General features: G+C 38.9%; 3 protein-coding genes across 3 annotated transcripts; 2 read left to right on the top strand and 1 right to left on the bottom strand.

Annotated features, from left to right (window-relative positions):
- Positions 1-41: 41 nt before the first annotated feature.
- Positions 42-1,790, bottom strand: LOC101308276 (clavaminate synthase-like protein At3g21360-like). The gene is made up of 3 exons (XM_004297101.1): positions 1,420-1,790; positions 689-942; positions 42-606 (listed from the first exon to the last, which is right to left on the bottom strand). The coding sequence occupies exons 1-3, from the start codon at positions 1,783-1,785 to the stop codon at positions 261-263; spliced, it is 966 nt and encodes a 321-aa protein (XP_004297149.1). The 5' UTR covers positions 1,786-1,790; the 3' UTR covers positions 42-260.
- A 3,894-nt stretch (positions 1,791-5,684) lies between these two features.
- On the top strand, positions 5,685-7,572 carry LOC101307980 (probable transmembrane ascorbate ferrireductase 4-like). Its single transcript, XM_004297100.1, has 4 exons — positions 5,685-5,945; positions 6,061-6,112; positions 6,238-6,434; positions 7,186-7,572. Exons 1-4 carry the CDS (start codon positions 5,775-5,777, stop codon positions 7,510-7,512), a joined length of 747 nt encoding a protein of 248 aa, XP_004297148.1. The 5' UTR covers positions 5,685-5,774; the 3' UTR covers positions 7,513-7,572.
- A 1,812-nt stretch (positions 7,573-9,384) lies between these two features.
- LOC101290951 lies at positions 9,385-12,842 on the top strand. The gene is made up of 11 exons (XM_004298264.1): positions 9,385-9,616; positions 9,716-9,802; positions 9,955-10,101; positions 10,231-10,319; positions 10,669-10,754; positions 10,850-10,953; positions 11,056-11,131; positions 11,208-11,283; positions 11,401-11,512; positions 11,982-12,513; positions 12,629-12,842. Exons 1-11 carry the CDS (start codon positions 9,385-9,387, stop codon positions 12,720-12,722), a joined length of 1,635 nt encoding a protein of 544 aa, XP_004298312.1. The 3' UTR covers positions 12,723-12,842.
- Positions 12,843-13,768: the final 926 nt, after the last annotated feature.

The following is a 13,768-nucleotide window of genomic DNA, read 5'->3' as shown; positions in this document are numbered from 1 at the left end:
AGTAGCTGCATACAATTTAGTCTCATCTACATCGATTTTTTGCATAGGAGATTAACATTCATTTATCACTCGACCAGTACAAGAGATGGAAATTGCTGTAAATACTCTTGGAATCCAACAGATGGATAATTAAACACAAACATCAAGCAGGTCTATTTCAGACCAGTCCGTTATTGACTGAAATGAGAAAGTATAATAGATGGTACAAACATGATGATAATAAGGCCAGCAGGTAACCATTAACAGTCTGCAAGAGATCATTACTTGCAGGTAGCAACCAATACTCTTCTGGGAGCAGCAGAAGGCCTCCTTCCATGGAGCAAAGCATAATTATCAAAGAAGAGCACATCACCCTTCTCCCACTTGAACTGGATACTTTCTTCTTCAATAATCTCTTGGCATCTATTCACCACATTGTCTGGAATCTCCGATCCGTCAGCCATCGAAGCAGAACTGTGCTCCTTTCCATGCATTCCCACAACCGTGTTGAACCACATTCTCCTTCCTTTCCTTCCTTCAAACACCCTTGTCAAGGATCTTGGACCCAATATCGTCTTCATCGAACCATCTTCTAGCCACTCCACATCCATGCCTAAAGCATTAGCCCTGCCACAAAAGAAACTGTTAACACAAAGTTTTTAATCAACGAGTGTTGTACATTATCATGTTGCATAAAAATGTTGTATACCTTTGTTCAGCTACGGCACGATCTGATGAGACAAAAGCATCCTCCCATCCCCTACCCCTCATTGAACCTGTGCTGTTCTTGCTAGGAGCTGTGAAGGTGTACTTCAAGCCATTTGCCTCCATTTCTTCTACAGCTTCTGGGAACTCCTCCAGCATCCTTTCGGTCACTCGGAAGCTTGGAACAAACGGTGTCTGTCCTCCTTCTGGTGGTGGTGTCTCACAGAATAGGATGACTTGTTTTGGGAACTCCTTAATCTGGTTAGTTGGTTAGTTAGTTAGAGACCATTAAAGGTAGTTAAGAGAGATCTTTCATATGCAGAAATGCCAACACAAGTCTTCGGATTAGAATACTAGAACATGTATGCAAGAGATTAGAGAAGTACGATCACATTACATCATGAAACTGTGAAAGCACAGTCTGATGATGAATAGCATCTTCCATGCAAAAATATTTCTACTATACATGGAATTATGGACTACTTCAGGACTCTTGAAAATAGCAAAATCGGAACTTCTAATTGTGAGTTTTTTTGCTTGCTGAAAATAGAAAGACTCTCTGGTGGATTAGTTCCAACTAACAGGAAGAAGCAGGATAATGAAGCATTCCAAAATAATCACAACTAGCCTTTTAGCGAGGATTTTGCTATTTAGAGAAGAGTTATAGAGAAGTCTTCTCCTATAAAAGTGTAGATAGCACTTGAATAACGATTAAAAGAGGCTTTCTGTGCTTACCAGCACCATCTCATGGTGATAGTATATGAACTCAGACAGAGGTCCTTCATTGGCAGTCCAGACACGCTTGTGGATATGTGTTCGAGGAGCAGGACCAACGTAACGAATATCATCCCACCCGAGAGCTTCCACAATATCATTGAACTCCACTGCATTCTGTACATTGAAACCTCTAAGCAGGATTGCACTGTTCTTGATAAGCATCTGCTCAAACCAGTCCTTGTTTTTCTTGATAGTCGACACAAGCGACTCTACATCATTCCTGGTTGGCTCTGGAGGCTGCAGCACCAGTGGCATGGTCTCTCCATCCACAACCTTTTGGCCTTCGCATGCGCCTATGCTGAAGTCCTTGCTGAAGTGTTCCATCTTCTCTTTTTGTGTATCTTCTTCTGTGTTTATGAGGAGTTTAACTTCAGCTTTTCAAGACTTCTATATATAGTGGTGTGCAAGATTCTTGAATTGGTACAGCCATTGTTTTTATTCCATGTCCTTTTGTATATGCTGCCATGCCTTTTGTTTGTTTCTTTATTAGCTTTCATTAGGACTCAAATTTGAGACTTGTGCTTGAACAATGTGCGACTGTTTAATAAAGTCAGCAATACAAGCCAATTAACTGTATGAAATGCAGTACATTAGGCTGTATGATGTAATTTAGCACACAGATGAACAATGTAGAGCAACTTTTAACAGTAAAAGCCAGATGGAAATGTATTTTACTAAAACTCAAGCTTCATTGTCTTGGCCGCCCAAGTTGTCATCCCTTGCTTACAGTCATACGGTAAAAACAAAGTGCCTGTAAAAACAAAAATGAACAACAAAATCATAAAGAAGATGGTTACTTCTTGATTTTTCTTATGTAATATTAGGCTGCATTCACTAACAATTTGGTTTGGTATCTTCGACCAATAACAACTGGAAGCTCTTTTTGCTGTCACAGACAAAAGCTTTCAAGGCTAGCCACGTTTGTCTGAATTTTAAATTAAAAATTTCTTGTTTTAACTTTAATTCAACGATTCTCTGTCTGTGTTTTCTTTGGTTAGAATCTTGTTTATCTTGGAAGGCCTTGGGATAAATGTTTTAGTTGATACTTTGGTTAGCTAACGTTAAGGACTAAGCAAAATCTCTAATACAGAAGCAAGTTGACAAATGATCTGTCTAGAAGTAATCTACGCCGGCCTTGATTGTACATGTCATGATTCTGGTCACCATGAACAAGTTGATTAAGATCATACGACATAAATTAAGCGCGATTATACTACTCTCTTCTCTCTTAATCATGTGTTTCCCACTCCATGTAGTCATAATTTCTGATTATTTCAGCTTATTAAGCTTAATCTATCAGTCTCATATGACCAGCTTCTGTCCTATGCATTTTCATCCTATGTCGATAGAACTCACACTTGGCAACTGATAGCCTAAGACCAGAAAGGAAAGTCCTTTTGTACTAATTGAATAAACCATGCTCAATTTTTTTTTTTTTATGCAGGTAGCAGGCAATGCAATTCTATATTTTCAATGTCCTTGACTAATCACGAGTGCTACCTAAGGGTCATTACCATGATCATCAAACAGTGACCTACACCCTGAACCCTTCTTTGCTTCCATGCTAGAACAATCTGATCAAATAATACTAAAAAGCTTCATGTTTTGGTAAGCTCGCGAAGAAGGGCCTGCCACAACAGAAATCCACAACAGATTATGAAAGACGAAAATGATATGCAACTTTGGAAGGAAATCTTGTGGTCTTTGAAGCAAAGTGTTCCATTAAAACTAAAGCAAGTTAAACACATAAACACATATATATCAACAATATATAGACAAGCTAACAGACTCACACCTCAGGATGATGATTAACCAATCAACACCATTAAGAAACAATTCTGTGATTAACTGCGAACTTATGTGATTAACTGCGATTATCATAATTCCCTCCTCTCGCATTCATGTGGTTCTAAACTTCAAATTCCATATAGTCGTAATCCCTGATCAACGCTAATCACGCTTTGTTTTTATAAAAGCCTCCCTTGACCAGCTTCTGTCCTATCCTTATAGAACTCCATTTGGCAATTTGCATAATACACTAAGATTAGAAAGGTAATTCCTATTGTACTAATTGGAAAAAAACCATGTTGAAGTACTTTTAGAGCAATTGCAACCATAGGCAAAAGGCTATTGCTGATTTGCCAATTGAATTGCCTTTGTCAATTCACTATTCATCCCAAATTGGCAATTGCCTCTCCTTTATCAATGCATCTGTTGAAGGCAATTTACATGCTAATTCATTATTACATTTTAATTTTGAATAACTTATTAATTGAAAATGTTAAACTTATAATTTGATTAATTAATAAACGGAATATAAATTACATGATTTCCTAAACAACATTTTATAATCGGAAAATATAACTAATCAAACCCAAGTGTGTAGCAATCAGTGCTACCTCATTTCACAGGCAATATGTGTCGGAAATGATTCTGGTGCTCTTTCTTTGCTTGGTGGATTAACAAAATAACGGTGGTGCTTAACTTTCTCTCAACAAGCCCACTTATCAAATTCATTGGGATGATGTTTCATGTAGATAGATTGTGCTTGATTCATCTAAAAAAGGAGAATAAATTAATTAAAATCTACTGATATAATTTAAATATTTGTTAGGGATAAATTTGACATAAATAACAATAATGTTACAATTAATAATATAGAGAAGAAAAAAACCTGGTCCATCATGTTATGGCCGCTCGCTATATTATTGCGGGATTGAAGTTGTGCATTGTGCCAATCTTTGAGCATCTTTTTCAAATGTCGAAATTAAGATTGAAAAGCACAAAAGCTTCGACTTGTTGGAGGACCACGCCAATTTTCCACATAATCGGCAAAAACTTTTTCCCATAACTTTGAAAAAATTATCGGTTTGCCGGTGATCGGACACACGGTTACACGGGCCCAAGAATCACATAATTGAATTTTCTCATCTTCTAGCCAATTACAATTAGATTCTCTCATAGTTGGATGAGATAAGAAGAAATATAAGCTAAAATTGATGAAGGAAGAAGATGGGGAGAAAAACTTTTGAAAGTTTTGGTGTGAGAAATTATAGAATGAATATGAGTATTTATAAGAAAACTTTTGACCGTTGCAGCTGCATTATAGAGCCGTTGCAGCTGATATGGTGGACCCTACTTGTTATTGCCCGGGCGAATTGATTGCCAAAAATTGGCAACCGGATTGGCGAAGCAATTTCTGTGACGCGGGCCCCATGATTTGCCTGAGCGAAAATTTGCCGCTGCATTCTTTGTTTGGTTGAAAACTAACGGGTCCCGCTAATTGCCCATTCAATTAACGCACCGGTGCAACTGCTCTTATGCAGGTAGCAGGCGTCATATGATCAGCAAACCTCTTCCCTCTTAGCCCTTGTTAGGCAGTGCATGGCATGAGTGCAGAAAGCTCCTCTTAACGTACATTTTGCTATACTTTCAAGAAGGGTCTGCTCCAGCAAAAATCCACATCACACCATGAATGAGAAAAATGATTTTTGACTATACTGCTTCCTTCCGATCAAGGGTTAATATGAAAAAGTCTTTACTGCTCTGACGTATTGAAACTCTTGAGTCGGATGTAACAAACTAACAATCATATAGCTAGGTTAGGTGCAACATTATTGATATGCATTTCTGGAAAGAAATCTGGTGCTGTTAAGACTTAAGACCAGTGTTCCATCTTAGTCTCTTACAAGTCAGATAAAACACCCATAACCAATTCCTATCAAAAAAAAAAAACACCCATAACCAATTTGTCACATTTTGTCTGTCGGCAAGCTAATTAGACAGCCTAACCTAAACACATCTGAATGATTAACCAAGCAACCTGATTGGGTTTTATTTTATTTTATTGGCATCCATTTCACCATTGACAATTCCATGTGCACCAATTCCCTGTTACTGAAATTTCTGCAAGCAGGTCAAAATTAAAAACAAAGTAACAAACAATGTGACTACAGTAGTCCAAAGAGATTGACATCTCTGCCATCTGTGCCGGGAGCAATTTAATTGGCCTCACTCAATTCCATGCAGTTTTATTTAGTTCGACAATGCATCTTGATTTACTCCTCACTTAAATTCTAATGTAAACAAAGAATCATCAATTAGTAATCTGAAAAAAAAAAACATGACTAATGGGACATACTGGGACTCTCTCTGAGTAAACTGAATCAACTTTTTTCCACATAAAGAATTCCAAAAAGAAAATGGCTTTACTCAAAATGGGTATAGTACATGACTAGATCTAGAGCTCTGCTGTCGGTTGCTACTTAGCTTCTTCTACTTTCTACACTGTTAAGCTCTGAGATTTGGTTGCCATGGCCACAGGTTCACTAGTCCCTCTGCTCTTGCTTGCTAGAATCTCTGGGCTTTTGGTGGCAGTGCTGGTCTTGATTTGGACTTTTTCATTCAGGTCCAGCTTTCATCATCACTCTACTGATGAGTCTTTTGACTCTTTTCCCCAACAAGACCAAGGGATCACCTATTCAGTATGTGCATACCCAACTTCATTTTTCCTTTGCATTTCTTGATTTGTAGTGAAAAGCCTATAAAGATTCTACATTTCTTGAAGCTGAATCTGGTGGGTTTGGTTTGGTTTTACAGGCTCTTCATCCTTTGTTCATGGTCATTGGCTTTATTCTCATCAGTGGAGAAGGTAGTGGCAGAGCCATAACCAAGTAGTTAGTTGATTAAAATCAAAGCAGACCCTTTAATTGATGTAAAGGAAGTCTTTTTATTAGTTGGGTTTTGAGTATTTTTCTTTTTTATTGTTTTGCACAGCAATTTTGATACATAGGTGGTTGCCTGGTTCAAGAAGTTTGAAGAAATCAGTGCATCTGTGTCTTCAAGGTGTGGCTTTGTGTTCTGGGATCTTTGGGATCTGGACAAAGTTTCAGGGCCAGAGGGGTGTTGTGGCTAACTTCTATAGTCTTCATTCTTGGATGGGTTTGGTCTGCATTATCTTGTTTGGAGCTCAGGTACTTGCTTCTCTTCTTCATCATTTCTTCCATATAAACTCAAGTTTGATATTTGGGGTTGAATTCACAAAGGGCTTGTTTCCTGAAAACCGCATTATTGTTTTAAATGATCATGGATAAGAGGTAGTGATGCCATTTATAGTCCCTTAGCAACCTCCCATCAGCTTCAATCTGAAATAAACACAAGTACATTGCTGTTTCTCTTTCACTTTCAACTTTTATGTTTCAGAACTTGATGACAAAGTTTATCAACATTGTAGGTTATGTTGCTATGTTCTTTGTTTGAAGGGGATTTGTTAAGCCTCCATCCCTTCTGTACCCCTTCTGTACCCCTGACTTTATTTTTCTTAATAAATGGAGTTCAGCTCCTTTTAATACAAAAAAAAAAAAAAAAACATTGTCAATGAGCATAGATGCTTAGGATGCTTTTAGATGTTGCCAAAGCATGAAGGTCTTTTTTTTTGGGTGAAAAAGCATGAAGGTCAGGTTATCTGTATATTGTATACACCATCAGTTTTTCAATGAAAATAATTCATCTAATGGGGCCAGAAGGCGTCCCAACACTAATAATGGTGGGTTTAGTGTCATTGTAGAGGATTGTTCAATCACTTCCATAGTTGATCTTTTTCTTTTTATGGGTTCAATTGGAATAAGAAGACCTACATAAAGCATTCTGATATTGTTTGTGTTCCAGATTGACCAAATTGAAAAGAAAAACAATGGCTGATATTGGTTTTGGTGATTATTGCAGTGGGTGATGGGTTTCTTGAGCTTTTGGCATAGAGGGGAAGCGCGCACAGTAAGGCTAAGGGTATTGCCTTGGCACATCTTCCTGGGGCTCTACACATATGGTTTGGCAGTGGCTACTGCAGAAACTGGGCTTCTGGAGAAGTTGACATTCTTGCAAACAAGGAGGAATGTGTCTAAACACTGCCCAGAGTCCATGGTTGTTAATAGTTTAGGGCTTGGGTTGGCCTTGCTCAGTGGCATTGTAATATTGGCTGCAATATCACCCAAGTACCAACCCACTCAGACTAAACTAATTTACTCAGATACCAAAAAATGTCCCTCTTGTTAAAACAATTTTGTTAATGAAATCACCATTTCTCTATGTAAATGGCAACAAAATCAATTTCTTCAGAGTTTCAGACACCAAAATCACTTGATTCCCTGCTAAGATAGAAAGCAGGAATGAAGTGAGCACTCCTCATTACAAAACATGTTTTGGAACATCTCTAAAGTCTAAACTGTGCAAAATGAATTACCTTTTAGAAACATTTCTGAAGTTTACATTTTATTTAAGTTTTGATGCCTTGATTTAAGACTATACACTCAACAATTGAAGCACTTCAAGCTCCACTGGTATAGGTGGAACCTGAGATATCTCTACTAAGTCACTAGTCGTCACCACCTCCGGCTCCCCGATATACGACGGCATCTTCATAATCTACGGAGTCTCAACAACAAGCAGCTGCATGTGCCCGCCGTGACGCCAGAGTAATTTTGGAGGCGGATGAGAAATCTTCACGGTCGCGGATGCAGGATTTGACCACCATGTTGACAGTTTGGGCGCTGCATCGATTGACCATCTACGCCATCACTAGAGGGATCTGCCCCAAAGTTGACGGATAGGTTGCCACCGAACGGATGAACGGCACGGGTGAGCCCCTCTGTTCCTATCCGCAACGGCTGCCGGGGAGTGCAATTCTAGGTGCACTCTGCCATCCCACAGAATGCATCGATGAACTGGGATGAAATATCTAACTTGTGATACTAACTTAATGAATAGAACTACAAAAATCAGCCGTGCCAAAATGGAGGGATGCATGATACAAAGAAGAACAAGCAAAATCAAGCATAATGGTGAAAATGATGGAGGGGGAAGCTTGGAGATATTAAAGAAACAGAGAGGGCCGGAGACGGAGACTATTGCATAGAGATGAAAGATGGTGATGAAGTTATATGTAAGGGAATAGGAAGGAGGCATTCTGGTAATTCAAAGCTGAAAGATTTCAGTCAAAACCCTACAGACGTTCAAATTCAAATGGTTTGGTACACTGATGGCCTCTGCCACTCTCGATGAAATACTGGTCAAAGTAGTCAGATGGTTCAGGCAGCTGACCTGGTACAAAGAACGACCGGAAGCTAGAGCTCAAACCTTTTTGCCCTCCTCAAGATTTTCAAAGGATTTCAGTAAGAGAGGCTTCACATACTGTCCAAGAACTTAAAAAAAATAAAAAATAAAAAAAATGAAATCCACACATCCTAAATAAAAATCTACACATCGTTTTTCATTTTTTTGTTAACACATTCATAAAAAGACAAAATTTAAATCATTAAAAGATAAAATTTAAGTTACTAAAAAAATAAAATAAATGTATGGATTTAACAACCCAAAAAAAAAATCATCGTCTTTGTCAATTATTTATCGCAAAACCCTGATTCTCAAAGGACTTGTGAAAAAAAAAAAAAAGTAAAAAATTTAAAAATTTAAAGGCAATCTGGGCCTAAGCGGACCAGGCGGACCCAATGCACGGGTAGGCGGAATTTCGAAAAATAGGCCAAAGGGGTCCCACCTATAAATAAAAATAAAATTAAAGGCTTCTGGGCCTAAGCGGGCTAGCGGAGCCCGTGCACGGCTAGGCGGAACTAGACGAAATGGGCCAACTAGTGCTGGGGGTCCCACCTTTAAATAAAAAATAAAAAACAAAATAATAGGCCATTTGGGCCTAAAGCGGGGGCTAGGCGGACGCAGTGCACCGCTAGGCGGAACTAGAGGATATGGACCCGTAGCTGGGGGGTCCCACCTTTGTACTCCTAGTGTTCAGCGACCAAACAGAGATGCCAAACTGCCACCTCCTAGTCTCAGTCACCACATCTAAGTCTCTCTCTCTGAGCTTCTTCATCGTATCTCAAATCCCAACTCAACTCCAATCCCTAGAAGCTGATCATGTGCTCATCCAGCTCCTCTCTGTTCCTCCCAACCTACACTTCCTTCCTTGTACGACGTCGTTCTATCTCCCCAACTGTAACCCTACACAAACCCAGATCCCAAAGACTCCCTCATCGCCTCTCTGCCTCATTTTCCGACCAAAGCTTCGACCTTTCTTGGTTTCCTCCCGACCCTGATCACTACGGCGGCTGGGGACCCCTCCCAGCTCCCATTCACCCCAAAAACCATGGTAAATTTCGTCTCTTTTTACTGTTTTAACCTCCCCAAATGTTCTTAGATTGCAAAAATTGGGTCTTTAACTAACCCTTGTTGTGAATTTACTGTGCAGGGTTACATACATTTGTGATCAGGACTATTGGGGCTTCAGTGGCAGTTGCTGTGGCTGCCATTGCTTACTTCTCGCTAACACGAAAAGGTCTGCATTTTACTTGTCCTTTTGCTCTTTTTTTATTACTGAGTTGGGTTAATTTGGTTTAGTAGATTGTAGATGGTGAATGAACTTGGTAGTTTTGTGTACTCGGGTGCTGAATTGGTTGTTGGGGATACCTCATTGTTGTGTTTTTGTAGGTTTTAAGTTTCGAGTTACTAGTCCATTGCAAGTTCTTCACGGGATATTAAGTCCAGCTGATACTAAAACTGTAAACAATGGAGCATTGGAGGAGGATACAAGGTCGGAGACTATGCCTGTTTCCGACGGGAAAAGTGTTGTTTCAGGTATATCAAACTGAGCATTTTGTTATTGTTAAGCTCTGTTGGCTATTTATTGATTGCCTTGTTCTATTTTGAGGATTCCTAAATGTGTTTAATTTAATTCATTTCTTATTCTTGTTTTGTATGTTTCAGCTTCTGCAGAGAACCTTGAGAGGATTTTAGTCCCGGTTGCTTTAGATTCTACTCAACAGGAAGCTTTGACAGTTTTGAAGAAACTGAAGGTGTGTTTGTGTGTTAGATCTTGTCAAGTTTAAACAGGATATTTTTGCTCAGATTATTATTACCGTGTCCAATGTTTTTGAACCAGGATTGCTCATATCTCTTACTCTAAGTTGAAATTTGAAAATAAAGGAACAGATAATGCTAAATACTTTTACCGAAATATGAGTTGCATACTCACTGAACAACTTCATCATGAGAATGTCGTGTTATTATAATTTTTTTAAAGACCTAAAAAGTTATTTTGTGCATTTGCTACGTTGCTTGAATTTCGAACAATTTAATATAGTGGAACTGAAGCTTTGGTACAGTTCTGAGCATGAATATCTCAACTGTAATTAAGGTATGCAGATCATTGAAGATGATGTCAAGGCTGATGAACTGTGTACTAGAAGGGAATATGCTAAATGGCTAGTTCGAATAAACTCGTTGGAAAGGTAATTTATCCATACATGACTTGAAAAATCTTTTATGTGTTTTCTTTGAGATGTTTACTGCAGTCTTCCTAACATACTTTTAATGGGCCTGCTAGGAATGCAAAGCACCGACTTGTCCCATCAGTTTCACTTTCTGGCTCCGTAGTTGCTGCATTTGACGACGTGAGTGTCAAGGACCCTGATTTCGGATCCATCCAAGGTAAGGGTTGATCCTTGTACCTGTTATTATTAGTTTTATTTTTATGGGACTTTGTCTGAAAATGAGATCAATTTGAATCTGGGTTTTGAATTTGTCCCTAAGCCCTGGCGGAAGCTGGTGTTATTCCCAGCAAATTATCACCGAAGAGCTCCCATGGAAACTATTTCTTCCCTGAGAGGTACATTCTATGCTGGACCTCTTCTCTTTTATATTTGACTTACCTTAAATGCTAAAAGAAGTACATGGTGCTGCAGGTTTATATCCCGACAGGATCTGATTGACTGGAAAGCCCATTTAGAGTATGACTTTTCGCCAGGAATAATTGATCAGGTAAAGAAGATTTGAAAATTATCATCCATAGAAATCTTTCAGTATATTCTCCCAAAAACAAAAAGTAATGCCTTTTTAGTTTCATAGGTTTTAAAATCTGCCTTGTTTGCAGTCCAGATATCAACAGTAGTAGGTTTTATGGATGTGAAAGAGATCAGTCCAGATGCATCAGCGAGACTATATACTGACATGCTTGCTGGGGAAAAAAGCATACTCAGAAAAGTCTTTGGTATACCCATTTTCTGTGTTTCTGTAATTTTCTTTCGCAATTACAAGCATGCATACTTACACACAAGAATAGTTGCACAAACAGACATGCTAGATACAATATGCCTTCTGTAGATTTTGGCGGTGTTTGTTACTGATATCTGTTCTCAAGGTGAAGAATCAATCTAGGGAAATTAGAGTTGTTTTGGTCCATGAAGGCTAAGAGAGTTAGTATTGGGATTTAGAGAGTGAACTGAACTCAAATGAATTTCTTATAGCGGGTATCATTTACCCCTTTGGATAACACCTTGAAATCTAATGAGAAGATCTGTAAGATCACCAGGAATGCTGATCTTTTCCCTTATATGGTATAGGATCTGTTAGAAGTCTCTCTTTCGAGGGAGATAAAAACTTATTTTGTGACTTGTGAGACGTAAAAATATGCTGGAAAATTACAGAGCTAAGAACCCTATGTCATAATATTCTTGCAGGACAGTGCAAGCGACTGCAACCAAACAAACCTTCAACAAAAGCACAAGCAGCAGTGGCACTAACAAGTGGCAGGATTTCTGAAGCAATTTCTTCTGAACTTTTGAGACTGAAGGCGGAAAGTTCTGCAAGGAAGGCAGAGATGGAAGTTATTAGGTCCGAGTTACTGGATAGAGAAGACATACAGAAGTTTTGGGATGAGAAACTAAATGCAGTGAAAACCCATGGTCTTGAAGTGGAAAAGGCTTATCATGCTGCCCTTAGTATTTTGGAAGAGGAGAAAATTGTTCAAGAAAAGCATTCTGCTGAGCTTTTAAAGGAGAAGGCAGCTATGGACTGTCAAAGGCAATTGCTTCTCAGTCTCAAGGAAGAGGTCAATGAGATGTCAGAAAAGCTTGCATCCGAGAGGACTACTTATGTGGCTGAGAAGTGCAGCATGCAGCATGTGCTGAGTGATTTAGAGACCAAGCGGGAAAGTATGCTTGATCAGAAATCAATACTTGAATCTGAGATAGAAGCTGTCCGAATTCTAAAGTATGCTTTCAACTCTCACTAATTCATGGACATCTATTTAAACCTCACCAAACCTTAATAGTTATGCAATGGCATAGTTAAATCTAGTTTCTCATAATCTTAATCAATGATGCAGATCTTGGATAGAGGATGAAGCAAAGAAGAGCCAAGCTCGTGCCAAGGTACTAGAGGAGGTAGGACGAAGGTGGAAATGGGTTAACCAAACTTAACCATCCTCCTTCCTAAGCTTGTAGAGAGAGACGTATCATGTTAGTTATATAAATTCATCATCGGAGAATCTCCTTACGGAGCTTCCAACTGTTTTGATGTGTATGTACTCAAGGCTTCCTTGTATAACTTCCAAACACCTGATGTGATTTTGAATATGCTATGAGAAATTGATGAACTTGCCAGTTACCGCACATCCGAGACAGTAATGTATGTTTAACGCTTAAAACCCATGGGGGTTTGTTTTGTGGAACCAAGAAATTCATTTCAACTCATTGGCGTTAAGACTTGAAATTTCTTCCCATTAACCCCTCCAACAACTCAATAGTGTTGAATGCGGTTACGGATCCAGCTGGGGTGAAACGGTAAAACCCAATCCATACCTGACTGGCTGAGTAGTCAGTCAGCCGTTAAAGTACAGAAGACAAGGCAAGCGGTCAAAACGTGATTCCTCCCGCTTAGTTCTTTAAAGCTTACTGCCACTGTCCCAAGATTCAAGCTTTGGCCATGTCCAATTGTACTTCCAGCTTCTGTGAATCCCACAAGGTATGTTCTGCTTTACCCTGCTCCATATTTTCCATTTTCATCTCAGTTGGGAAACTTCACTAGAAAACGTTGGATATCACGAAAGAGACACCAGTTTCTTGTTTCATTTGGTGAAAGCACATATTGTTGTTTTGTTTGGTCTAATCCTCGAAGCCAGCTAGCCATAAGAGAAGTAGAGAACATGAAATAGTTAGAGCCCCAAAATTCACTAGGTTTTTAGATAATGGTTTGGCTTCTGCTTCTGAGGTGGAGCCCCAAGAATTTACAACCCAGAAAGCGATTTCTTTCTTGTTGTTTTTCTGGGTTCTTTGAGTCCTTGATGGTCACAAACTCGAAATTCCCTCGTCCAAACAAGTCTGACCCATTTTGCTGGGCTGACTTCGGCCACATCTCAATTTTCAATCTTATCTATTATTTTCTGTTTTATTTGCTTTTTATTTTGTCATAATCATACACTTGGGATGAGTAGAACACTATAACGTTATCTTTGAATGTTACATGG

This window comes from Fragaria vesca, linkage group LG4 (genome assembly GCF_000184155.1).
Source record: "Fragaria vesca subsp. vesca linkage group LG4, FraVesHawaii_1.0, whole genome shotgun sequence".
Lineage (NCBI taxonomy): Eukaryota > Viridiplantae > Streptophyta > Magnoliopsida > Rosales > Rosaceae > Fragaria > Fragaria vesca.
The sequence above is the reverse complement of the archived record's forward strand: the minus strand, read 5'-3'. Positions and strand labels throughout refer to the sequence as shown.

Coding starts and splice junctions, on each gene's coding strand:
- LOC101308276 (XM_004297101.1), bottom strand. CDS start 1,785: ATGGAACACTTCAGCAAGGACTTCAGCATAGGCGCATGCGAAGGCCAA. Junction 943..1,419: donor ATCACCATGAGATGGTGCTG/GTAAGCACAGAA, acceptor CCAACTAACCAG/ATTAAGGAGTTCCCAAAACA. Junction 607..688: donor CGTGCCGTAGCTGAACAAAG/GTATACAACATT, acceptor CTTTTGTGGCAG/GGCTAATGCTTTAGGCATGG.
- LOC101307980 (XM_004297100.1), top strand. CDS start 5,775: ATGGCCACAGGTTCACTAGTCCCTCTGCTCTTGCTTGCTAGAATCTCT. Junction 5,946..6,060: donor ACCAAGGGATCACCTATTCA/GTATGTGCATAC, acceptor TTGGTTTTACAG/GCTCTTCATCCTTTGTTCAT. Junction 6,113..6,237: donor TATTCTCATCAGTGGAGAAG/GTAGTGGCAGAG, acceptor TGTTTTGCACAG/CAATTTTGATACATAGGTGG.
- LOC101290951 (XM_004298264.1), top strand. CDS start 9,385: ATGTGCTCATCCAGCTCCTCTCTGTTCCTCCCAACCTACACTTCCTTC. Junction 10,102..10,230: donor CGGGAAAAGTGTTGTTTCAG/GTATATCAAACT, acceptor TGTATGTTTCAG/CTTCTGCAGAGAACCTTGAG. Junction 10,954..11,055: donor TGATTTCGGATCCATCCAAG/GTAAGGGTTGAT, acceptor TTTGTCCCTAAG/CCCTGGCGGAAGCTGGTGTT.